The 25,826-nt window shown below is 58.6% G+C and overlaps 1 protein-coding gene and 1 long non-coding RNA gene across 4 annotated transcripts; one reads left to right on the top strand and one right to left on the bottom strand.

Annotated features, from left to right (window-relative positions):
- Window positions 1-117: 117 nt before the first annotated feature.
- On the bottom strand, window positions 118-9,686 carry RHPN1 (rhophilin Rho GTPase binding protein 1). Of its 3 annotated transcripts, none has more exons than XM_031019215.2 (15): window positions 9,485-9,686; window positions 6,525-6,640; window positions 5,309-5,440; window positions 4,996-5,071; window positions 4,345-4,422; window positions 3,706-3,830; window positions 3,438-3,604; window positions 3,060-3,253; window positions 2,535-2,691; window positions 2,349-2,462; window positions 1,884-2,078; window positions 1,335-1,411; window positions 1,051-1,197; window positions 776-937; window positions 118-417 (listed from the first exon to the last, which is right to left on the bottom strand). In XM_031019215.2, the coding sequence occupies exons 1-15, from the start codon at window positions 9,563-9,565 to the stop codon at window positions 259-261; spliced, it is 1,980 nt and encodes a 659-aa protein (XP_030875075.2). In that variant the 5' UTR covers window positions 9,566-9,686; the 3' UTR covers window positions 118-258. The 3 variants fall into 3 exon arrangements, with proteins under 3 accessions (XP_030875075.2, XP_030875076.2, XP_030875073.2); XM_031019216.2 differs by having other exon boundaries at window positions 2,349-2,459; XM_031019213.2 differs by having other exon boundaries at window positions 2,349-2,691.
- Window positions 9,687-23,095: 13,409 nt separating this feature from the next.
- Window positions 23,096-25,064, top strand: LOC145721163 (uncharacterized). Its single transcript, XR_014144628.1, has 4 exons — window positions 23,096-23,244; window positions 23,938-23,998; window positions 24,071-24,210; window positions 24,885-25,064. It is a non-coding gene; the product is annotated as an uncharacterized LOC145721163 (long non-coding RNA).
- Window positions 25,065-25,826: the final 762 nt, after the last annotated feature.

Genomic DNA, 25,826 nt, shown 5'->3' with positions numbered 1-25,826 from the left:
AGGCCTGGGCAGCCCCGAGGCAGCATTCTGGCATCTGGGACCCGGTGCCCAGGGCACCTGTGACACTTCCTGGGTGTGGCTACAGCGCCCGGCCACAGCACTGGGCTCACACACACCTCATGTGACGTGGTCTTTAATGGGCAGCTCTGGGCACGGGGTGGGGGGCAGCCAACTGGCCTGAAAGTGCCTCAGGACGGAGGAGGACGTACTGGGGGTGTGGGGGCGCTGGGATCCCAGAGGGGGAGGGTGGCACGCAGCTCAGGGCTGAGGGGACAGCCTCCCTGTGGTCTTGCCCCTCTTGGCCTTGCGGCTCCAGCCAAGGAAGCGCCTGGGGCTGGCTCGTGCAGGAGCTGGTGTCCCCCACCCACACTCCTTCTGGATCCTCAGAAGCCCTCCCAGGGCTGGCCGGTGGTGCCCCTGCAGCCGGGATAGAAAGGAGTCAGTCAGCACCCGTGGCCAGCCGGGGAGTGACCAGGGAGGTGGTGGCCGGCCCGTCAGGGGCGAGCCGGGGGTCCCGTGAGGACTGGGTGCCACGTCGGGGTGGGTGACGGCCATGAAACAGCTCTTGCAGCAGCGCCTCGACCCCAAGCGTCCAGGGGCGTGGGCACACAGAGGCCCGCGGAGGGCAGGGGCCGCTGCCAGGGTGGGGGGGGGGCCACGGGGCAGGCGGCTGCCGCCCAGGAAGCCACCCCTGCGGGGGTCGTCCAGGTGCATGCAGCCTCCTCTTCCCCACGCCCTCTGGGCATCTGGGGATGTTGGGGCCCCGCAGGCTCACCGTGCCAGGGGGCTCCGCCCGGGGCAGCAGCGTGACCACCTGCAGGCTCACACCCTCGTTACCCACGCCCTTCAGCTGCGCCACCACCTCGGCGTGCCTCCACCACTTGCAGGGCTGCCCGTTCAGGGACACGATGTAGTCGCCCTCCTGCAGGCCGGCTGCCTGCAGGGAGACAGGGGAGGTCTGGGAGTCCCGTGGGGGCACCCGCCACCTCTGCCCAGGGGCCCCGCTGCCCCCTTCATGAAAGCTGCCCCGGGGTGGGGCAGGGGCCTTACCGCGGCCGGGCCCCCGGGGATGACAGCAGCAACGAGGACAGGCGCGTCTCCGCGCAGCGTGAGCCCAAAGCCGGCCTCTCCACGGGTCACGCGCACAGGCCCGGCCAGCCGCCAGTGGTTCTTGGCCGAAAACACTGACAGGGGCCCCTGGGGGGGGCGAAGGGGGATCAGCTGCCGCTGGGGTCAGAAACCAGGTGCCGCAAAGGGACTGGGCAGGGCTGGGCCACCTGCCTCAGCCCGCCTGTGCTGAGGTGGGGAGGGTGACCTGGGCAGGGGCTGCTCACCAGCCGCTGGAAGATATCGGTCACCTTCACCCTGGAGAAGCTGGGCGCCCTGATCTCTGGCTTCTGCTGTGTTTTAGCTGAAAGGACAAAGGTAAAGGGAGGACAGACCTAAGCCTGAGGCTCACGGATGCTCAGGCCCCCAGATGCAGCCAGGACCCGGGTCAGCCAGAGCAGAGTGTGTGGCCCAAGGAACAGCCTGCTCGATGCATACCGGCCCCCCTGCAGCCCTCTGGGGCCTGGGTGCGCCCCCCACCCCGGGAGGGCCCCCTCTCCAGCCACCCCTGCCAGCTCCTGCAAAGCAGGGGATGCCGGGTGGCTGGCCTGTGGAAATCTGCCTCCCAGGCCACGGCTGGCAGCCTCCCGGGGTGGGAACCGGCCTCAGGGATGGCGAGACAGGGAACAGCAAGGGAGCAGGCCCACTGGGCTCCTCCCAGGGGCTCGGCTCCTTCAAGGCCCACAGCTCCATGGGCTTTAAGGGCAGCGACGGGGCCTCAGCCCACGGACGCCCGCAGGCTGGACACACGCGTCCCGAGGGGCCGGGCAGCTCACGCTGGATGTCAGGAGCCTCAGCGGTCTCCAAGAAGTCGTCCTCGCGGTCGAGCTCCGAGTACTTGGCCAGCGAACGCTGCAGCGCCTGGGCCAGCACAGCCTGCAGCAGGTCCACTCTGCGCAGGGCCCGGCACACGGCATGCAGCCGCAGCGCCTCCTCCTGGCCCAGGATGCTGCGCTTCAGGTGGGCCTTGCCTGCGCGGGACGGAGCGGGGACGTGGCGTCCTGTGCTTCGTGGGGCGCAGGGCCCTAAGCCCACCTGGCCCGGGCCAAACCCCCGCTTCCCCCACCCCTGGACAGGTGAGGGCCTGCTGGCCGCGCTACGAGGAGCGGCCACGTGTGGAAGGCTGGGCCAGGGAAGGGCTGCATCCCGGGAGCGCCCGCACACGCCCAGGCTACCGCCTTGCGAAGGACGGGGGCGCTCCGTCCCCCTCAGCAGGCACCCTCCCCACGCGGCCGCCTCACCCAGATTCCTGCGCTCCTCCTGCTCCTGAGGCAGCACGGCGCCCCGCGCCTCCGACGTGGCCGGGGGCCCAAGGAAGGCCTGCGGCAGCACTGGGGAGTCCTCCTCGGCTGCTGCTGGGGTCAGAGAGGGCCGTGAGCCCCTCCACGCCAGGGCCTGTGCCAGCACGGGCGGGCCAGGGCACTCACGGGGGCTGTCGCAGAGGGCCACGGCCGCGTGGTAGTGGGCCAGGGCGCAGAAGTACTCCGCCTTGACGTGCACCAGGGTGGTCCAGGGGAAGGGCACGTAGTCTCGGACAGGTGGCTGGGTCATGGTCCGGTGCACCTGCCTGTACTCAGCTGCCACCTGCCAGCGCACGTGGTGGGACACTGAGGTCTCCAGGATGAGCCCAGCAGCCTCAGCCCCTGCCCTTCCCCACTGGGGCCTGGCCTCTAGCTGCCCCGACCCAAGGCCCAGGGGCCCCGCCCCACACCCTGCGCTCAGCCAAGCTCAGGGCTCTGGGCCCGTTTCTGCTCTGATTGGTGCTGCCCCAGTGGCAAGGACTCAGGACCAGCCCCAGAGACCAGGACAACAGCTGGCTTTGAGAACTACCAGGAGACCCAGCCACTGCACCCCACCCCTCCCTGCATGGACCTCCGATCCAGGCCCTCCTGCTCACCCAGCCACCATGGCTTGGCCAGGTCTCCCGTGGGACAAGCGCTCCCTGTCCTCACCTGGGCTGCCTCCTGAGCCAGGCGTAGCTGGGCCCGGCAATCCTGGGGGGCTTCAGGAGACGGCAGCAAGAGACCCTCAAAGATGCACTCTTGGGCCTGGGCAGTCATGAGTCCCTCCAGCATGCAGAGCGAGGCCGGGCTCATGTCAGGGCTGGGTGCTCGGGAAAAGTTCTCCCTCAGGAGGCTGAAGGCCCCTGCAGAGGGGCGCTCACAGCAGGTGGGCAGGGCGGCCCGGCCGCACCCCCACAGCCCCGCATTCCCCAGGAAGGGGGATCCCCTCACACTGGGAGCCATCCCACCGGCCCCGCCCCAGCTCTGGCCCCAGACATGCAGATGCATGCACCCTAACTGCGGCTGTGGGGTCTGGGCGGCCCTCACCAGCAGCCTTCTGAAAGGCCTCCACGGCGCGCCTGGTGCCCTCGGGGCAGGAGCGGTCCTGACGAGCCCCGATCTGGGTGTGGAGGGCCCCGATGTTGAAAAGCACACTGCCCTTCTCGAAGGCCAGGGCCCGCTGCTGGGCCGGGACACCCGTGAGCGAGTCGTACCTGTGGGTTGGGTTAGGCTGGGTGGCGCTCCCACAGCAAGCAGCCGGGAGTCTCAGAAAGGGCTCTGGGGAGCTGTGGGTGGAACCACGGACACCCCCTACCAGTGGAAGAGTAGCCCGAGGTTCCCGGGAGGGGCGACGAAGCGCGCGTCCAGGAAGCAGAGCTGGGTGTAGTAGGCCATGAGCAGCTCCAGGCCCGCCTCACTCCGGCTGGGGGTCCGAATGGCCTGCAGGGTAGGCACCAGCTGGGCCCCAGCACCCCAGGCCCAGCCCATGGCACACACCCCCACCCCTCAGGGAGCCCCCTTGGACGTCAGAGCCCCACAGGAGCGCTCCAGGGTCTGGGGCGAGACAAGGTCACGCTGACGCACATCGGCCGTCTCTGGGGCTGTCGTGGGCCCCATCCTGGGCATGGAGCCTGTGAAGAGCACAGGGAGAGGCCCAGGCAGGGCCCCTGGGAGGGGATCGGCCCACAGCAGCCATTCCCAAAGAGCCCGCAGAAGGTGGTGAGGACAGAGCTTCCCTAGCATGCACAGAGCCGTCGCGTGCCCTGCGTGTGTGCCCGTCTCTCCGCTGTCCCCAGAGCTGCCCCGGGTGGGGCCTCCCGCCCTCTGAAGGCCTATGCTCGGCTCCTTTTTTCTGTTCCTGACTGAGCCTCGGTTGCCCTTATTTGTGAACTGGGAGTGGCTGGTCTCCCAGGTGTGGCAGGGCAGGGAGGGGAGGGGAGGGGAGTCCACCCACCTGCCGCAGGTCTCCCAGCTCCTTGATTTCAGCCTCATAGGAGGCACTGTCCTCTCCAAAGTGCCCAGAGATCAGCTCCTGGTTGGGGGAGGGGCAGGTGCCGGCCTTCTCTGGTCACCCAGCCCCACGCAGGCAAAGACAGGGACCGGAAGGGAAGCCCCGGGCCCCTGGAGAAGGGCTAAGGACTGGTGTGGGGTGGGGTGGGGAGGTCCCTGACCCGCAGACATGGGGTCCAGGGGTGCAGAAGACCCCCCTAACCCCTGTAAAGCAGGTGCTCTCTGCGACCTGACAGGCGAGGTGCCTGCTGGGCAGCCGTCCCCAGGCAGCCTAGCTCACGAACCCCAAGGAGATGTCCGCAGCACTGCAGGGGCCCCCAGCCGGTGGGATTCTCAGAGCGAGGGTCAGGGAACCCTGGGAACCCTGTCGCCATCTCAGGCTTCCAGCAGGATGACCAGCTCTGCCAGCCTACCCCACGGTGGGGGCTCTTCTCCAAAGTCCACCCAACCAGAAGCTCCTATAGCCAGGCAGGCTCTTCCTCCCTCTGGGCCCCTTTCCTCATCTGTTCAATGAAATGGCTGGACCGGGAAGCCTCCAAGATCCCTGCAGACCCCAGGGCAGGGTGTGACCCCAGGGTCATAGGTCAGCACTTACCTTCAGCGGTGTGGACCAGTCCAGCTCCTTGGTCTCCTTCAGCCCCAGGGGGATCATAGGGACAGTGATACCTTCGCTGGAACCAGAGCCACGGAGCCCAGACTCTGAGGTTGGACCCTGCTGTCCCCAGGGCCACTCCCTACTTCCCCACCTACACATAACCCCTTTCCTCCGACTCGGATACGCGTCTTGCACACACAGCCCACAGCACACAGACGCTGCTCTGGATGGTGTCCTCACACGCGTGCACCCACTCAGCCTCTGACCCGGATTCCACGGTCCCACACGCACACACGTGCACGCGCACACGCACCCCTCGGGCCGGTCAGCCTCCACGCTGCTGCCGTTGAGCTCCTCCAGCTCCTCCTTCAGCAACTGCAGGCTGGAGTTGACGTAGCTCAGCTCCAGGGCCACTGTCTCCCTGACCCAGGCGTTGCTGGTGGCTCTGGGGGAGGCCAAGGTGAGTTGAAGCCCCAGCGCTGCAGGCAGACTGCACGTACCTGGGCCTCGCCACAGCCCTTGCCCTGGCCTGGGCTCCAGAGGCCCCTCCCAGCATGCTGTGCTCACAGGCCCAGCCCCCGTGGGGGGCAGCACTGGGGCCCAGGGCCCACCCTGTGACGTCCCTCTTCTCCTCTGAGTCCCCCTACAGTTGGTGTCGATTCCTGTCCACGCATACAGACGGTGCCTCTGGCCCAGGGCACATCAACCCAGACCCAGACCTTCCAGGCCACGGTCACTCGCCTCCCACCACCGCTCTCCCTGGACACAGGCCTCCAGAGCAACACAAAACCAGCTTTCCTGGAAAGGTGGGGGTCAGACCCTCTCTGTGCCTACATCTGGGCACCTGACAGAAGGGGCGATGGGTCCCCAGGAAGGCCAGGCTGAGAGCAGGGTTGGGCTGGACAGGGATGCAGGATGGCTAAGGAAATGGAGGAGCCCCTTGGGCCCAGCAGACCCCCATCCCAGAACCCGTCGGCTGGCTCTGCACACAGTGGCTGGGGCTCTGACAGGTCGGACCATCTTCCTGGGCCATCACCCACAGAGTGGGCTCATGGAGACATGGGTGAAGGTCTGAGCAGATGTGCAGCTCACTGTTCTAACAGAGAGGCATCCCTTCAGCCCGGAGGACACTTTCCCGGGTCCCCAATCTTGAGACACCTGTCACAGCTCAACCTAAACGGTGCCTGCAGGTCACCACATACAAATCAGAGGCTCCCACACCGCACACCAGCCCCCTCCAGCCCCACATGGCCCTTGGCTGACCCTGAGCTGACCCCTACCAGTGAGGTCCACCAAGGTAGGAGCCCGGGTGGTCTGTGAGGGTTTCAGTTGAACGCTGCCCCAGAGCCCGGTGAGAGGCCCAGCCCCTCCTCCTGGGAGCCTGCAATGGCCGCTCACGTGTCCCTCTCCCAAACCAGACCACAAGAACGGGCACCGACCTGGGTCACAGCACGGGCCGGCCTTGCAGAGGGCCTCAGGGGACAGTGGCACCACTCTCCTGAGGGATGGGGGTGGCCACCGGCACTCACCTATAGAGGTTCTCAGCACCCGTTCGCATCCGCAGCTCCTTGGTGATCTGCTGGTGGACCCGGGCCCTGCGGCTCTGCGGGCGGCCACGTGGTGTCTGGGCCAGGGGGTCAGAGCCCTGTGGAGAGGCTGCAGGTCACAGGGCCCGGGCCAGGCCTCTGCCAACAGCTCCCAAGTGCCAGGAGACTCTCGCGGGTGGGGAAGGCGCGGTCCCCACAGTGGAACCTGAGCCAGCTCCACAGAGAGCAGCGGGGCAGCTCAGGCCTAGCTGGGTGCGCGAGCACAGGAGGGGAGACGGCCAGGAAGAGCATAGCAGGTGGGGGACATGGCTGGGACTGTGGCCCCCATTCTGTGGGGCCGGCACCAGTGCGATGGGGCTCTAGGAGCCCCGGGCAGGAGGTGGCCAACTGCTCACCACACAGCCTTTTGCACTTTTTTAAAAAAGATTTATTTATTGGGACACCTGGGTGGCTCAGTTGGTGAAGCGTCTGCCTTTGGCTCAGGTCACGATCCCAGGGTCCTGGGATCGAGCCCCACATCGGGCTCCCTGCTCAGTGGAGAACCTGCTTCTCCCTCTCCCTCTGCTGCTCCCCCGGCTTGTGCACATGCTCTCCCTCTCAAGTAAAATCTTTTTAACAAATATTTATTTGAGAGAGAGAGAAAGAGAGTGCTTGCACGCACGCATGGTGGGGGGGAAGGGGCAGAGGAAGGGAGAGAAAATCTCAAGCAGACTCCCTGCTGAGTGTAGAGCCTGAAGCAGGACTTGATCTCACGACCCTGAGATCATGACCTGAGCTGAAATCAAGAGTTGGGCGCTTAAGCAACTGAGTCACCCAGACGCCCCCCTTCTGCACTTTTGAATTTCATTCCATAACCCCCATAATCCACTCAACCCACACAATTCTAGCATGAGCTTAGGCATGGCCATGCGGGGATGACCTAGCCCAGCTTTTGCCAAGGTGCTAACGGAAAGGAGCCTGCCTACAGGGTGCTGGATGTTCTGGGGTGCTCGGCCCACGTTGACCCTGGGATGGGCTCCATCCCAGCTAGCTATTTACTTGTGGGGTCCCTTTGGGCAAATGCTCAAACCATAGGCCCAGGTCCGCTCAGCTCATAGGCAGCAGGTCAGGCGCTCTGACTGCCCACTGCCCACCTCAGCCATGGTTCCTCATTGTATGGGGCAATCCTGCTAGCTGCCCACATCTCGGGGCCCCGGGGTAGGAGAGCCATGTGGCAGTGAAAGCAGAGATGTGAGGGCCCCTAGCTACAGTGATGTTGCAGGTGGGTGACTGGAGGCTCCAGCCAGGGGAGGTGAGGGGCTTCGGTAGGAACAAGGCCCGGGAGCTGGAGCAGCTCTCGGGCCCCAGGCCCCCACGCCTCCTCCTGGCCATTTAGGGACCTTCTGTTTGGGACAGTCACCAGCCCTGGAGCCAGGAAGAACTTCTCAGAATGCACCTTCCCTGGGCAACATCCCCAAAGATGGTCACACAGTGGGGATGAGGCCAGTGTCTCCCTGTCCTGATGCAGGGACAGGAAGTTGTCCTCACACAGTGCTGAGGCCAGGCTCCTGCAGTGTCCACCATCTTCCACATATTGGAGGAAATGTGGTCTATTTTCCTTGGCGTGCGCCCCCACCACTCTCAGGCACAGGGAAGTTTCAGACCCTTTGGGGGCTAGATCTTGTCCCAGTCCCTCGAAGAGGGCACCTTAAAGAAGCCCTCACACCCTCCCACATTGAAGGCTCCTGGGGCATGGCCACCTTCGATTATGACTCAACATCTCCCCCAAACTCCAGCGTTCTCAAGAGAGATCAATCAGGGAAGACCTCCCTGGGCAGTGTCCCCTCCAGGAGGCCTGAGAACCTGGGGAGGGAGGAGCAGGCCACAGCCGAAGCTACGTCTCTCCCTTCCGGAGGTCCAACTGCAAAGCTCCAGCAGGCTCTGGGCCAGCAGCCATGTCCATCTGCCCGGGGAGGGGGGTGGTCCATGTGCTGGGCAGAGAACATCAGCTGAGCAGGGCTGTCTTCATCAACACCGTTCATCTGGTCTCCGATGTCCAGTGCTCCTGGAGAGATGTGCTGGAAGGGGGAGACCTGCAGTCTCCGAGCCAGAAGCTACTCTGAACCCTGTAGCACCCCTCGTGGGCCTGGTATGAACACGGGGTTGGCCTCTTGGTGACCCCCAGGGAACGCCTAAGCTCCAGGCTGCAGAGAGGGGCAGCCCCCTCCTTCCCAGCACAGACTCCCCAGGTCTCCACCTCCCCCCGCCCTATGCAGAGCCTCCCCAGTACTCCTGGAAATGGTCCACAGTCCTAGTAGGCGCCCCAGGGTTAGGGACCTCAGAGGGGGAGGAGGTGCGTGGGGAGTGAAAAAAGGACAAACTGCCCAGCTGTGAAGTCCTGCAGCCATTTCCTGTTCCCGGGAGGCTCCAGCTGCCTGCCTGCCTGCGGCGGAAAGTTTCATCAAATACAGAGCCAGGTGCCCAGGGCAAAACTGAGCAGCTCTGGGGACAGGGAGGGAAAAGCTGGGAAAGGAGGAATGACGGGCTCCGGGAACTAGCACGAGGGCCACGGGCTGTCACACACCAGAGCCCAACACCTGCCCTAGAACGGGGCCCCGGAGCGCCCCCCGGAGCGGCGGAGAAAACGGAGCTATACTTGCGCTCCCACCCATTCCTGGACGGCACAGGATGAGCCCCAAACCCGCAAGAGAGAAGCCCAGCACAGGCACGCAACGCGGGGTCGGGCTCTGCACCGAGCCTCAGTTTCCCCAGAGGTAAGCCCGGCTTGCCTCTAGGGGCGAGTGAAGCGGGGGGCTGCCAGAAGTCTTGCCGCACGCTTAGACCTGAGAAGCCAGCGCCGACTCCGCAGCCCCGCGCCCGCCAGCGGCAGGTGGCGGGCAAAAGCGGGCTGGGGGTCCCGGACCCCTCCTCCCGGAGACCCCCGCCCCCGCGGACGCGCCCACCTTGCGAACGCTGCCTGCCTCCTGCAGCCTCGCGCTCTCCTCGCCGGCTCCCGGGCCGTCCGGCCTCTCCTCGGGGATCATCGCCGCCCGCCGCTCGGGCCGTGCCCGCCTGGAAGCCGAGGCCGACGCAGGTCCCTCCCGGGCGCCGCGCCGGGTCCCCCGCTGTTCTCTCCCGGGTGGCGGCCGCGGGCCGGCTGAAGGGGCGTGGCGCCGAGCCGAGCGTGCGAAACTTGTCTTTGCCCAATCGGCGGCCGCGACGGCTCCAACGAACAGCAGCCAGAGCCAACCAGAGTGCGAGGAAGGCGGGCTTGGGTCGGCCAGGCCCCGCCCACGCGACCGAGGAGTCCCAAGGGAATGCGGTCGTCCCTGGCAACCGCCCGGCCCGACGCCGCGCGGCCGGGCGGGGCGCAGACTGCGCATGCGCCGCGGCGTCCGCTCAGCGTGCGGAAAAGCTACAGAAAAAAGAAAGTTAGAGAAAAAGGAAAAAAAGCAACTCCCAAACGCAGCCAGCCCGACCTTCCCGGCGCTTGCGTGCTCGGCTCCGTGAGCCGACTCCACGAGCTTGCACCGCGCCGTTGGGTCCCACCCCCCCAGGCAACAGGGCCCTCCCAGGAGCTTGTCCGAAGAAATGTTCGCAATGGGGTTTTTAACGGGTGTGTTAGAGCGAGCGCTGGTGCGAGTCCTTCGTCAATGCCCGCTCTCTTCGCTCGCAGACCCAGGCTCGGCCCTGACCCAGGCCGGGTGTCGTCTGCGCGGTCCACTGTCACGCCGGCAGAACTCGCTTCCAGAACCTTGCTTCCGACCCGGCAATCTGCTTGCAGAGTCGTCTTCCACAAACAACTTGTAGAACCATCCTGGCCTCCAGGACCAGCCTGGCCAGCAGAACTGGCCTGCTTCCAGAATCAGACTCTGTCCAGAGCCTGCGCTCCCTGCAGGGCTGTCCCAGCAATGGACCTCCACGCGGGTCCCTCCATAACTTCCCTGGGTCCCGGGTGGCTCCGGAACACACTCAGATTTCCTGCGGGGCTCGCCTCACCCAACGACACACCTTTTGTAGGGGCAGAAACAGCAGTGCATAAGCAGTAACCACGCCAATGTTCATCAGATTCGTCTGAAGTTCCAGCCTTCCCATCCTAACCACCGGCCTGGGTCCCTGCGGTGTCACGGTGCTGAGCCAGGGGCTCGCTCGCCTGCCACATGCACGCGGAGGCCTGCAGTCCGCGGAGCTAAACCCTGTGAGCTAAGCTTCCTGGCCTGCCCTGGACACAACATCGGACACAACAGTAGTAACAAAACAAGACAGGGAAAATAAAAAGTAATCACAGAATATTACCTGACTCAGCTGTGCATTCCTTTTCATAGCCGTAATAATGTAATCAGATGTCCTCCTGGCATCTTGACCTCAGGGCAATTATCACTTGATTCTATTAGGAGGAGGGGAGAGGTGAAGGTGGAGGGAGACAGGGCAAGTGGAGGGGAGAGGTGGAGAGATGCTGACACGTCATCCTCCTGAGGCTGTCAATGAGTGACCCCGAAATTAGGAAACAGCGCTCCATAAGCAGAAGCATGTTGTTCAGAACTGTGGGATTCAATACCACAACCCACCAACTCCAGGAGTCACAGGGGGTTGCCCCTGGGGAGGGGCAGCCGGGCTGGGGGAGGTTGCTGCTTTGCTAAGCAGTTCTTGCAGAAGTATGTGGTTGGTGAACCTGGGCACCTTCAATAATAAAGCCATCCCAAAGCTTGTTTTTTAGAGAGTGAATGTTTAGAAATTGGCAACAGAAAATATAACCATTTGGAAGTGAGGAGATATTTCTAAAATAAGGTTTGAATTGAAAGAAACACAAACTATACCTAAAACATAACTGGAAAGTAAATAACATTATATAAGACGTATGGAATAAACCAAAGGCAATTCTGTAAACTTAGATGAGTTTACTGCCTATACGTAGGTGTGTGTATACATATATGTGTATATATGACAATTTCACCAAATCAAAAGAAAGTACAAAGAGGAAATTACTAAAGATTAAAAGTTGGCATCAGTCATATAGCAAAAAAGCTGAGTGGGAAAAAACAAAGTTGATAAATCCTTGAGAGTGAAAAAAGAGATTGTATCAACTAGGACTGGCCTCTGACTGCATGAGATCCGGACTCTGGGTGCAGATCAGTCCCTGGCGGAAGGCCTGCGGGGACCTCTGTAGATCACCGTGTCCTACAGGCGTCCGGGCAGTGAGTCTGTGTGTTGTGCCCAGGCATTGGCATTGGGGGCTAATTTAGCCACAGGGAGTGAGATGTTTATTATTTGTCCCCAGGCCACCATTTAGAAGTGGGTGGTGGAGGCCGTGTGGCCCCAGGGTACCCACTCCCAGGCTCCTGTCCTGTGCTTCCCACCTCGTAATAGAGACCGGTTCCTTCTCCTCAGGCCTCATTTCTGTGTTTCAGGGAGGAAAAAGAGAAAAGAAGTGTCAGAGAGGAAAGCACAACATTCCCCCTGATTCCTTCCTGTCAGCTGGGAAGACAAGAATGTGTTTGGGGTGACCGTGAGTAGCGGCTGTCTCAGCGGGAAGATACAAATACACCATGTTAAGGAAAAAGAGGATTGAGCAAGCCACGGGGAGATTCTACAGACTCAGGAAGCATTATGAATGTAAACTGGAAGATGTAGAGAAAATGGTTGATTCTGTATCAAGACTTAAATGATCAAAGTTGACCCAAGAGAGTGGAAAAGACAGGAGCAGACCAGTAGCCATGGACCGAACGGCTGAAAGGGGCTCCGGACTCTCATAGGCACGCGGCAAGTCTCTCCAGTTGGCCGGGAACACATGCTTTGCCCGCTAGTCAAACAGGCCAAGTTACCAAAGGGGTGCTGGTCCTCGACCCAGCTCGCCAGGCTAACTTGCCAGGTCTGATGAAGAGAGGGCCCAAGACGCCGTGGATCGCTCCCATCAACAAACATAAGCTGCAGACTTTGTGGGTGGCCTGGCCCCATCCACTTGCCCCCCCCCCGTCAGTAGTCTCATTTGGCTCCTGGGACCACGTCCTTTGTGAAGCCACATCCTCCAAGGAAGGATGGCCAGACTCAGCGCCAGAAGGTGTAGACTGCTGCTGTATAACCAGAGGGAGCTGGGGCCATGGGGAGGGGGTGCTGTCGGAGGCCGGGGCCATTAAGTGGACTGCAATGCCTGGGCACAACACACAGACTCACTGCCCGGACGCCTGTAGGACACGGTGATCTACAGAGGTCCCCGCAGGCCTTCCGCCAGGGACTGATCTGCACCCAGAGGCTGAGGATGTAGTGGGTCAAGAGAGGAGTCTTCGGGCGCCTGGGTGGCTCAGTCGGTTAAGCGTCTGCCTTCGGCTCAGGTCATGATCCCAGGGTCCTGGGATCGAGCCCCGCATCGGGCTCCCTGCTCGGCGGGGAGTCTGCTTCTCCCTCTCCCACTCCCCTGCTTGTGTTCCCGCTCTCGCCGTGTCTCTCTCAGTCAAATAAATAAATAAAAATCTTTAAAAAAAAAGAGAGGAGTCTTCAGGGTACGCTTGGGAGAACCCCATGGGAGGAGACCGTGCCCCCCCCCCTTTGGATGCTGTCATTATCGGGCACAACACCAAGAACTATGTGGTCATCTTGCGACGAGGGAGAAAGCACAGACATACTGAGGGTGGTGGGGAATCCTGGCCCTTCTCCTCCTCTGGCTTCTGGCTTGCTGGTATAACCAGTCTCCTCTCCATGCCGGTCACTCCAAGGTGGGCTTTCTGATGCTTGAGCCAAAAGTGTCCCAACACAACACAGGTACACCACTGGAATATAAATAACAGGAAATCAGATCCAGCAGCGTGCTAATGCATAATCTGCCTGACCGGGTAGGCCTCACATCAGGAACCCACCAGCCAAGGTGATCTCAGATTTACAGAGGGGAAGCCGTGCGGGAATCTCCATAGGCCCCCAACACATCTGAACAGTTCAGCCACTATTCTATAAGAGATTCTAAGTACAACAGAAACGGAAGGGAACCCCCCAGTTTGATAAAGACAATGTATCAAATGCAGACAATGAGTATATTACATATTGAAATCTTAAAACCATCCACATTTAAATCAGGAACAAGATATGAACGTCTGCTACTATCACTATTCTGCGTGGTTTTGTAGTTCTCAGTTAAGGAAATAATAAAATAATAATAATAATAATAATAATAATAATAATAATGCAGGGAAACAAAATCTTAGGGAGAGGAGACAAAATTTTCTTTATACTCAGGTGACATGATTGCATAATTTGAAATCCCAAGAATATCAGCCAAAAGAACTATCAGAACTGATTAGAGAATTTGGTAAGATAGCTAGTTTTAAGCTAACTGTTAGGGATGGAACTGTGCTCCCCCTTCATATGTTGAGGCCCTGCCCCCAATGTGACAGTGTTTGGAGGGAAGGTTGGGGGGATGGTTAGGCTTAGGTGAGGCTGGGGGGGTGGGGCCCCACAGCAGGATCAGCGCCCTTGTAAGAAGAAAACGCCAGAGCTTGCAGCCCCCAGCAGGCAGGCCCATGGCGGGAAGGCAGGCCCTGCAAACCAGGGGAGGGCCCTCGCCGGGACTGAGGCAGCGGGCATCTTGATCTTGGACTTAGCCTCCAGAACTGTGAGCAAATAAATTTCCGTTGTTCTAAGCTGCCTAGCCTGCGGTACTGTGTTACAGCTGCCTGAACAGATTAAGACACTACACAGAGACCAATTACTTAAAACACACACACGTGACTAGAAATAGAAAAATAGAAGTCGGGAATATTTTCAGTCACAAATGTGACAAGACTATCTGACGTCTAGGAAGAAACTTAACACAAAATGTACATGCTCTATGAGATGTATACAATTTTACTCAGCAGTTTAAAACCAGACTTGAACCATGGTTGGACGTACCGAGCACCTTGATGAAATATGTACCTACTGTAAAAATGTCAACTCTCCCTAGAGGGGGCTTAAAGATTTCCATGTAAACAAGCAACCTGTCAACCGTGTGAGAAGAAAAAGGAGACAATTCGAATAACCTCAGGATTGGAGGAACATTTTACATTGAAACAGAAAACCCAGACACCATAGAAGAAAAGACCGTGCAATATCAAGATTTAATGTTTCTATCTAACAAAAGACATCAGGAAAAAGTCCAAAGAAGAAGAGAGAGGAAAAAAATTGCAACACATGTGATAAAGGAGGAGTGAGAGCCCCAAATAACAGAGCCCCTAAAACTGGTTCCAAAATAGTCAAAGGTGACCACAGACAAAGCGAGGAAAGGTTAGGTGTCAGTCTGCCTCCAGCCAGGAGAGCGGACAGCACCCCGGGACTTCCAAACAGGAGAGGGAACGCGGCACCGGTGTGAGGTACGGGACTGTGTGGAGGAGCGGAGGCGGCGGGTGGGGGCCCACAAAGTCCAGGACCAACGCTGCCAATGCTGTTGCTGCAGGAGGCCACAGCCTCCCTTCCCCACCCGGAGTCTCACCGGACCCACGGGTGGGCGGCAAAGGCAGACTCCAGCTTCGGCCTCCGTGCAGTAGGGGTGGGTGGAGGATGGCCGGTGTCGGGCCGGGGACCAATAGGTGACATCCCACCCAGGATACAAACACGAAATCCACATGAAAATGCGCTCTCCTGCACTGGGGCTCAGGGCAAGGCAAAGCCGGGAACAGTGGGACTCTCGGCGTTTGGAAGCTCGCCAAACACTGGAGAGGGGCTGGTCACGAGCCGAAGGGCGCAGGCCGGCCCACGCGTGAAGAGACAGTGCCTTCTAGGTAAGTCATCTGGACGGAGCTATTAAAATCTAAAATATGCACGCTCTGCTTCCATGAACCTGCTTTTAGAAGTCACGCCTTCTGAAGTAAAAATGTCAGAATTAATACAAAAATAAAACAGAGTAAAAACGTGACTACAACCCCAGTGCTCCCTACCAAAGGTCCGGCCAAATCTAGAATGGCATGTCCATGCTGTGGGATATGATGAAATTGTTTTAAAATGAGAGCAATAATGGGGGCGCCTGAGTGGCTCAGTCGTTAAGGGTCTGCCTTCGGCTCAAGTCATGATCCCGGGGTCCTGGGATCGAGCCCCACGTCGGGCTCCCTGCTCCGTGGGGAGCCTGCTTCTCCCTCTCCCACTCCCCCTGCTTGTGTTCCCTCTCTTGCTGTCTGTCTCTCTGTCAAATATATAAATAAAAAATCTTTAAAAAAAAAAAAAAGAAAGAAAAATTTTGAGTCCTGGGGCACCTGGGTGGCTCAGTTGGTTCAATGTCTGCCTTCGGCTCAGGTCATGATCCCGGGGTCCTGGGATCGAGCCCCACGTCGGGCTCCCTGCTCCGTGGGGAGCCTGCTTCTCCCTCTGCCCCTCCCCCTGCTTATACTCGCTCGCTCTCTCTGACAAATAAATAAAATCTCTTTTAAAAAAATAAGATAAAATAAGAGCTATACGTAATGACTTCAAAGGAAGCCCACGTCATATCATTATGTAAATAAAACAAACTGCAAACTAACACCTATGTGGAGGAAAAATCCCACGTCAGTATTTTAAAAAGAAAGACAAGGAAGAAGACTGCAAATACGCCTCTTAGTTCGTGTAACTGGCAGCGCTGCCAGCCGAGTTTGGCCACACACGCTTCGGTGTTATTGGACTTGTCACAGCAAGAATGCACTACTGTACTTTCGAGGTTAAAAGAAAAAATGAGACGGGAAAACGAGAGAATGAGAAATGAGGAGGTGGAGAATTTGGGTTAGAAAAGGCAGACGGATGGCTGGTCGGTAGTCGGAGGGGGACGAAGGCCACCACGGGGGTTCCCACAGACGAGGCAGCACGGACCGGTGCGTCAGCCACACGCGGGCACACAGATCCATAGTTTGCAAATGCGAGCCCAACAGGCTCTTGACGTGAACATGAACACGCGGGCCGCCAAGCCGGGAGGAAACTGGGGCTCCCTTCTGAGGTTCTGTGCATCCCCCAGGAGGACGTGCCTGGCCGGCAGTTCAGAGCCTTGCCCGCAGCCCGGCGGCCACGCAGCAGGGTCCGGAACCTTCTGCCCGCACCAGCCCATCTCCTGGCCGCGCGAGACGCTGTCGGAGACCTGGGATCACCAGGTACTGGTCTAGGTAGAGAAATGGGGGGAAAGCAGCCGATTCTAGAAAATCCCTCCCATGCCTGGATGGGGCCACTTCGAGGACTGTCCCCTGAAAAATGCGGGTTTGGTTTTTTTGGTTCAGTCTTGAATGTCAAGCAAGTGGTGGTACTTCCATGACTTACTCTCTGGCCTCAAGTCTCAGTTAGGTGACAGTGCTGACCCTGTTTATTTACATCTGCATTTCTTCAGAACGGGAGGCAGGGGAGGCAGGCTTTGGAGGCACAGGATCGGGGAAAAGCCAGATCATTTAATTAGGTATGTATTTGTCCACGCTGTGGCATGCTAAGATTCCGGAGCTTCAGCACATACACCTGTACTTAGAGGATACGCGACATAAATTGAAAAACAAATAGCAGTGAAGCACGAAGAGAACATGATGTACTGCGGTGTGCGAGCCACTTGTCTGTGACAAATGGAGAAGCGGGCTCCACAGGACCACAGGAAGCCTTAATCAATGGCAGTAATCGCCCCCGATGCATCAGCGGTGGGAGTGTCACCGAGGGACGCCGGAGGAGAATCAACAGAACGTGAAAAATGAAGTGTTTGTAAATACGCTCAACAATTTTGTGTTTGTGAGAGAGCCATTCATCACTTGGAGACCGCCTTTAGTAAAAGATGCACCTGGCTTCCCGGCAAGACGGCGCCATCAATCCCACCCAAGTCAGGGGCCAGCTCGGGGCTGTCAAAGGCCCCAGAGGACAGACACACATATTTATTCTTATTTGAAGACAAGGTAAGAGTCACTTGGAGAGAAGTGGGAAGAGCCACTGGGAGGGACGGCTTGCAGGGGACACAACAGAAAAAGCCATTTGGGAACAGAGAGAACTCCTTCAAGCTCCCTTCTTCAAGAGGGGGCCTTGCGCGGGGGCCCTGGGGGGAGGGGGCTCTGTGGGCACTGAATGCCCACCACACTCTCGACTCTTCCACGCCACATTTATGCTCTTTCCCTCCTGGATATAAAGGTGCCGGGTGTGCACGTGGGGAGGAGGGAGACATCCTGCTCTGAGCAAGGCAGGTGGCCCACCTGCTGGCTTCTGGGGAAATGGCACTTTTCGGGAATGAGGCCCAAGGAAACAGGAGGGGGGACAGATTATTGTCCTTGTAAATTTGGTAGAGTGGCCTGGCCCCACAGGCATTTTTCTGGCCACTGTGGGGAACCGCTTCCATCCTTAGAAGGGTTCCAGGCAAGGGCCCCAGGGCTGTCAGGCAGACAGCTGGGAGCACCTGTATGTCTTCCACCACGGAGGCCTCCCCATAACCCGCTGCTGTGCATTCTACAGCTGGAGAAGCACCTGGGGCTGGAGGCCGGCAGGGAGCTCTGGAGGGGCAGCGGACAGGTGAGGAGCAGCCTGCCGAGCTGGAGAAACCTGGGGAGGGCTGAGGTCCAAGGACAGCCGGTGACCGATGCCTCGTGTCATGCTGCCGACGGCTGGAGGGATGGGACCAGGGATGTGGTGCAGACTGGTGCAGACCTTGCCAGGAGACTTCTCAGGGGGGCACGGACAAAAGGCTGCTCTGATCAGAATCAAAATCGAGCTGGAGAGGAAGTGGACGCAGGAAGTGAACACGTCTGGGGAGTTCTGCTCTGGCTGTGACCCTTGGCCGTGGGGTCAGGGGAGGGCCACAGGGCCGGCTGGTCTTTGGCAAAAGTACTAACAGTCCGACCACAGAACAGAAGGCAGCGGAAAGGGGGACACGGGCATGGCGCATGTGGGGTTGGGAGGCTGCAGAGGCTCCCTGTGGACTGTTTCTATGTGTTGGTGACCAAGGAAGCAAGGTCCCCCACTGACCGTGGGCTGCCGAGGGGCAGAGGAGGTGGCAGGAGAGTGGGGCTCTGTGTGTGGGGGGGGGTTGCAGGGGTGAGAGGGCACTGGCCAGCCAAATGAGGCCTTGAATAATGATGGTGCCATACTGATAGCTCGTGATATGTGAGGGAAAAAACCCTTAATTTCCAGAACTAATTCGTTTGTGACCTAAGCCAGAGAGATTCAGATTCTAGATGGAGGTCACTCTGACGTCACCACCGAATACCTTATTGTCAGATAGTTTGGGATATAATTTATAAAATGTTTTTGACATCTGCCCAGCCAGTCACCTGAGAACAAGGCTTTTACCCCGAATCTGGGACCACCTAGACACAGCTACCTTCAAAAATATATATCATCAGAAAATATGCATCATTCATTTACCAAGTAAAAAAGGGGGCATTATTCAGTGGAACCAAAGCTTCCTTTTCCCTGAAAACCTGTTTCTATTTTCCACGTATGACTAATTTTTAATCTTAGTGACTGAGCGGTAATGCCATTGTCACTGATGCTGACAAGGGAGTTTTAAGAGGCGTATGATAGATGTTGCCTTCATGGTGGCCCTTTTTGGTTATTGTTCCTGTGGCGTTCTGAATAGAATGAGTTCAGCCTCCGTGGGGTTTGAGCAAATCCAGGCACAATTGTAGATTAGATGCCATCTTTATGCAAAGCTCGGGCGCACGCGCTCCTGGCCGTGGGAGGCTCGCAGCCCGGCGGAAGGCTGCTGTCCGCCCACTACTCACCGAAGCGGGAAGACAGCTCCTTACTTAACATCCATTTGTTCAGAAGCCAGGAAAACGGCATCTTTAATCATCTTGCACAAAGGAACTAGAACTTGTAAAACAATCAAACTGTAATGCAGAGAAACGCGTCCTCGCCTCTACGTTTTTCGGGTGGTTTTCCTGTGCCGGGGCTGGAGGGTCAGAAGAGGGCCCCACGCAGCCAGCCACGCGGACAGGAGCCCTGCAGGCTCCTGGTATCCACCTCCCTCCATCCTCACTTGGGTCTCCCGCTGGTGGAGGCGCTCAGCTTCCTGCAGGCCTCCCTGCCCCAGGAGCCGGCTGCCCTCTAAGGCCCAGCCAGCCCTACAATGCCAGTGGAAGGATGTGGTTATGGTACCTGAGCCGGCTGGGCTCCCGGAACCTGCGCAGCCACATCCACGTCCCACCGGGCCTCCCCGCCCCAACAGGCACACACACTCACACGCACGCTCACAGTTCGACCGGGTTCCCACGCACACCGGGTCCTTCCGCAGGCACCTGTGACCTTCAGGAGGGATCCTCCCAGCCAATGAGTCAGTGCTCCGGTGCCCCTTGGCTGGAGGAGCCCTACCTCGCTCTGGAGGCTAGTCTACCTTCTCCCACGGACCCCAGCAGGGCTGAGCCCACAGCACGAGCTTGCCCTCCAACACCGGTGAGCCTGACCTCTCCCCGTCTTGTCTCTGGTTCCGCTCCCTTACCCCTGCCTCCTGGGCCCACCTCCCAAATAAACTATTTGCACCAAGGGTGTGCTGCTGAGGGAACCCAGTGTCAGACACTTGCATCCATGGTGCACGAGGGACCCACAACTGTCACGCCATTTGCAGCCACTGCTGTGGCCTTGTCCACACATCCCCCCCCCCCTCCCGTCTGCCTGGAGTCCACGCTCTACGTTCCGGACTCAGCTCAGGTTTCGCCTCTCCCGCCTGTCTCCCCAGACTCGGTCAACCCTGCTGTGCTTCTGGGGGGACTGAAGAACACGCTCCTCTGCCTCACACCCCCACAACCGCCCAGCGCCCAGCACGCCGGGCTCACGTCGCACACCAGCTGCACCAGGTGGGCATCGACAATGGCCCTGTGAGCTTCTTGCCAACATTATCCCATTCAGCGTTCAAACAGCAAAAGCGGCATGATGTCCGCACTCCTCCACGGCCCGAGACCCAGCACAGCGTGCAGGGGCCCAGGAGTCACCCCGCGGACCTCTGGCCTCTCCTGTGCAGCCCCGCCCCACCAACACTGGCTGCGCATGCGCCAGCCAGCCTTCCCAGAGGCCCCCCGCGGCAGCCAGCAGCACGTGGTGGCAGCGACTGCGCACGCGCGGAACTGACCGCGGGGAGGCCGCCTGGCGGGGGCGTGGATGCTGTGGGTCTGGGGGGCCCGGTGAGCCTGGGAGAGCTGCAGAGTGGATGGGACCCGGCCTGAGGGCCCAAAGGCCAGCGGGGGCCCAGAGGAGGCCTTGCCCTGGGTGACTTGTTCCCGCCGCTGACCTCATTCCTCTCAGTGACCGGGCTGTGCCCTCGGTGACCCCAGCTGTGCCCTCGGCATCGGTGCTTCCGTCGGGGTGCCTCCTGCTCGTGTGCCCTTTCCCTCTCCTCTGCAAGACTGTCCCTGCCCCCCTCCTGCTCCAGCCCTTGGCCCTGCGGGGGAAGAGAGGGTCAGGGACCACACCTGCAGCCCAGGGAGAGCACCTGCACCAGCCCCAGGTGGGGGGAGTCCTGCTCCGTCCCCAGGGTTTCCCCTTCCCAGGGACGCTGACTTGCCCACCCCATGCCCCCTTCCTCCACCCTAAAGGGCTTCCTGCCCTGGACCCTGCCTGTCCAACTCCCGCTAACCTTAGGGAGCTGGTCTTCCCGGCTCCTGGCTCCTCGTTCCTGACTCCCCACGTGCCTTCCTCCTCCTTGTCACTTCGCTAGTAACGCCCTGTAATCTTGTAACACCTTGAGTTTACAGGGTTTTTTCCTTGTTCTTCTGGTCTGACGCTTCTAAAGCTTAAGGACTCAGAGTTTGCAAACGGGCTCTTTTCAGTGGAGTCCATACCTGCATTCCCAATACTTGGTTGTTGTACTTAATACAAGCATGATGACATATAAAACCCAGGAAAATGCTCAGGACCTGTTACTGGAAACTGTTCCTAGAGAGACTAATAATAGAGTGATAATGGGGTCAAGAATGAATACCACCTGTGGACCGTCAGGTCCAACACAGACCTCATGGACAGTGTGCCTTTTTTCTTGGCTGTGGGCTGAGTTAGCTGTTGCTGTGTTTTAGGTGTGGACTCAGCTTGGCTGCACCATCAGCTCCTGGCATGACAGGCTGCCACGTGGGTCGCGGCTCGCCTTCAGAGCTGACCTGCTGCTTGCCTGGGGTCTTCCACGATGCTGCCCAGGCCCCTGTGTTTTCTTAACATCAGGGATATGCAGTTACAGATAAAGGAGGTGTCGTGGGAGGTGGTCAAGTGTCTGATTTGAAGCCGTTCTTGGTGAAAGATAAAGTTGCCCTCATGAGATAATAGGATACTTTTGGGAAGAAGAAGTGGCCTTTGCTGGGTGGGTTGCAATTTTTGTTCAGCACTTGTGCACTCTTGTAATCGCTTAACCTAACTGAGCCCTGCCTGCAGTGTGGAGACTGGGATGGGGGAGTGTGTGTCCGCAGACAGACACAGGTGGTGTGGAGCAAGGACTTGGCTCATCAGACTGGAGAAGGAGAGGAAGGGGGTGATCTTATCGCTTCTCTGTGCAGTTTGTGTTTCTTCCCATCAAAGACATTGTTTCAGCATTGGCTTTGCGTTTCTCCCCTTGGGAGTCACACTGAAACATTTCTTTGATTAAAGGAAGAAGAGAGTACTGAGCAGAGGAAGCTAGAAACTCAAAGAAATAGAAAGCGAAGGAACCAAACCAAAAGAAGATCCAGGAAGATGTGGGGAACACCAGGTTTGAGTCTTTTATTTGCTGTCAGTGTTTCATTTTTAAAGCCACAGTCTTCAGTATGTTGCAGTCTTCATTTTTTTTAACCCCTGAGCATTTCTTAATTTGCATGTCATCTTGTTAATTTGAAAGTATGTACTTTGTGTTCATGTAAAGTACATTTATTTCAAATTTCAGAAGGTATGTGCTGCTTTCTGTGTGGTGCTGGGGGGACTGGAGTCCGTGCTGGGAGGGGTGGGTGTGGTTGCTCACTAGTCAGAGCCCTCCTGGTGAGTTCTGAGGAGCGGCAGGGACTGGCCGGGTGTCAGAGTAACCTGGACCCCATCTCACATCCCAGGCACCATGTTTGGCCTTCCCAGGGGCCACGTTGGTGGTGGTCTTTTTAGTGTTTTAACAGAGGTTCTGACCATCTATCATGACATGGACATGCTCTCAGTGAAGGAATGCTCTGTTACCTTGTGACCTGAAGCCGCGCTTGACAGAAAGTACATTCTCCATTTCCAAAGAAAATCCAGGCCAGGATAATCTTGTTACCAGATAGGGTTTGTTCGCAGTCCCCTATCTCTGTGGAGGAGGGGAGGTAAGGGATGGGAGGAAGTGAGGTGAGCACAGTGGGGGGTCCTTGGTCTGTCCTTGGCCATGGAGTTGGGACCTGCCCTCCTGTGTTTAGCCAGTCTTTGCTTTGACTCGGGCAGAAGAAAGAATCCAGGTGAACTGGAGCGGAGACAGAAGGCTAACGGCCTGATCGCACGCTCTCTCAGCTGCCATGGTCCTTTCTTTTTTTTTTTCTTTGCTTTGTTTTTGTTTTAAATAAATGATTTTGCCGGAAATAATTGTGAGCTCAGTAACAATCAGCGTAACTACATGTCTTTCAAAGACTAAAAGCTAACGTGGTTGACAAGGCATGAGGTACACGGTTGTTGCTGACCTGTCTTTCCCTCTCCTGTTCTCTACCCCATTCTTGTATCAGATGATCGTGTGAATAGCTGCCTTTGTCCAGGGCAACAAAGAAGACACCTGATGGAAAGGACCGTGGTGGGGTCTGCTTTTGAGACGTTTGGCGCTGTGAGTGACCCGGGTCTCGACCACCGGATTTGCTTATCACTTCATGGTGACTGGGATGTGAGTTTTAGTTAGTTTGGCTTCTGTTCTGAATATATTTCCCCTTTTGAATGAAGTGCCCTGGAATATGTGACTTGTTCCATTTGCTGTTTTCTCTGAGCAACATCCAGTGGTGTTTACTAGTTTTCTGTAGTCTCGGGGGAGAGACTGGGGAGCCGGGCTGCTGCCTTCTGTGGCCGGCCACTGGCGGCTTCCGTGTCCCTGCCGTGAGGCGGGCGCTCGCCTCCTCCAGGTGGGCGTGTGCAGACAGAGACCCACACGTTCCAGGTGGCTGATTTGTTCAGGTCGCAGAAACTGGGACTGTTATGATGACGTGACCCAAACGTTAACCGTTGCCGACATTGTACGGAGCTGCGTGGCCGGAAATGTGTGTGGCGCGGATTCCGGGCCAGCTGTGTCGGCCTCGAGCTGTGGGCCGGGGCAGGGTTTCTCTCTGGGCCTGGTGCTCTGGTCCAAATCTTCGTTTTCTCTCCTGGAAAATGTCAGAAAGTTCCAGAAGCTTTTATGTTGTGCTTCTTTTAATTGTGATAAAACTTATATAATAGAAAAGTCATCGCTTGAACCACTTCAAAGTATGCAGCTCCGTGGCAGGAAGTGCGTTCACAGCCTTGTGCCACCATCATGGGTACTGGCTTCCAGAACCCCATATCACCCCAAAAGGAAAGCCCGGACTTCTCCTTCCCTCTCCCCCAGCTCCTGACAACCTCTGACCAGCTTTCTGTTTCTGTGGATTGGCCTGTTCTGGATGTTTCATGTAAGTGGATCACACGATATTTGCCCTTTTGTGTCCCTGTAGCCTGTGGTGATACTCAGTTCCTTCTTACAGCTGAGAATATTCTACTGGATGAATATCAGCACTTTCTGCTTGTCCGTTCGCGTGTTGATGGTCTGGATCGTTCCCTCCTTCGGGCGGTTGTTCATGTTGCTGCTGTGAACATTCATGCACACGTATTTACGTGAACGGCCGTAAGTGGAACCGCTGGGTCCCGTGGAAGTCTGTGTCTGCCTTATCGGGGAACGGCGGCCCGTGTCCCACAGGGGGACTGTGCCTCCCGGCTGTGTGCTCTGCATCCGTGACGACGCAGGCTGTTTTCTGTCCTTCTCACTGGCCCCGGTGCGTGTGACGTGGATTCCCTGTGGGGAGTGCTGTGCCCGGCTCCGCTAGGCCCCAGTCCTTGTGCCTGGGGTGTCAGGCTGGCTGAGGTGGCGGTCCGCGGCTCCTGCTCAGGCCACTACCTTGGGTCCTCTCTGTTTAGTTTGCGTTTTGTGTCTGTATGTATTTCCTCACCCTGGTAATTTCTTTGGAAGTTATTTGTGAAGGGCCGTGTTCCTCAAGTGGTGTGAGTAGTGAGGGGGCCGGCTCTGCGCAGGCCGCAGGAGGGCTCGGCGGTGGCCCCACGTGCTCCCGCGGTGGCCCCACGTGCTCCCGCAGCTTCCAGCTCTCTGCTTAGACCCGAGCGGTGCTCCTCGCTGCCCTGCCCACAGGTTTGCTGTCACGCATAGCTCTAAAAAGAGAAAAAAGTCCCTGGAAAGATCGGAGACTTCTACAAGATTTTGAATCTTTCCCTCTGTTTTTTAAAGCGGCAGGCTTTGTAAGTGAGCAGCGGATGTACATATTTATGTGTAAGTTTTTGTTGTAGGTCTGCAGAGGTCACCAGGCCAGTGACGATGAGTAACCATGAAAAGCCATCCAAGAAGAAAAGGCGTGAACGCATCTGAAAGCGTGATTCTCATGACCAGCTGGGGGCATGATGTTTAGTCCTCCAGGGCACGAACCTAGTGCCTAACTTTCTAGTAGGGATTTTTTGCAAAGTAAATGGGTGGAGCCTGGGTGGGGGGCGCTGGTGTTTGGGGCTGGGCTGGGGGAGCCTGGGGGCGGGGGGAGACGGAAGCCGGAGGTCTGACCGCGGGAGCGCTGCCCGGGGTCCACTCCCGAGAAGGACAAGCCATTTCAGAGGCCGCAGAAACAGCCTGGGGTCCCAGCGGTGGTGCTGCGGGCGGGCCTGAGCGCTCTGGACCTTCGCCCCTGCCCCTGAGCTCCAGCGGGTGGCCGCCGCCGCGTCGTGGCCTCTGGTGGTGTGTTCGCTGTGTTCTGGGCGCGGGGTGGTCCCTGAGGACGGGGCCCTCGGAGGGGAGACCACCAGCAAGTGGACGCTAGGCAGGGAAAGGACGGGGTGAACATGAAAAGCAAACAGAAGAGAAATAAAGGCAACACATCGGAAAGGAACAGGCCGGAGGGCTCGAGGCGGAGCGTGCCCCAGAGAAGGGCCGGCGCGGAGGGCGGCGTGGAGGAGGCGCGGCCGCGTCGGGCAGCAAGGAGCTGGCTGCAGCCAGAGGCGGGAAGCGTCCGCGGACAGGAGGCCGAGGCGACGCGATCCGGCAGCAGGCGCGTGGCTGGAAGGCGCTGCCGGAGCCGAAGCTGCGGGCCGAGGTGCTGGGGCCGCAGTCGGGGGAAGGTACAGGGTAACGCGTCCCGCTGGGAGCCCGCGGTTTCCACGGAAGCCCAGGAAAGGAAGGCGGACGCAGCAGGCGGGAAGGGGTCCGGGGAGCCGGGGAGCCCGGACGCGTCGGGGGGGGGAGGC

The sequence above is a fragment of the Leptonychotes weddellii genome, chromosome 4, assembly GCF_054177405.1.
Source record: "Leptonychotes weddellii isolate Sample4059 chromosome 4, ASM5417740v2, whole genome shotgun sequence".
NCBI classification, from domain to species: domain Eukaryota; kingdom Metazoa; phylum Chordata; class Mammalia; order Carnivora; family Phocidae; genus Leptonychotes; species Leptonychotes weddellii.
This window is presented reverse-complemented; position numbering and strand designations above follow the sequence as displayed.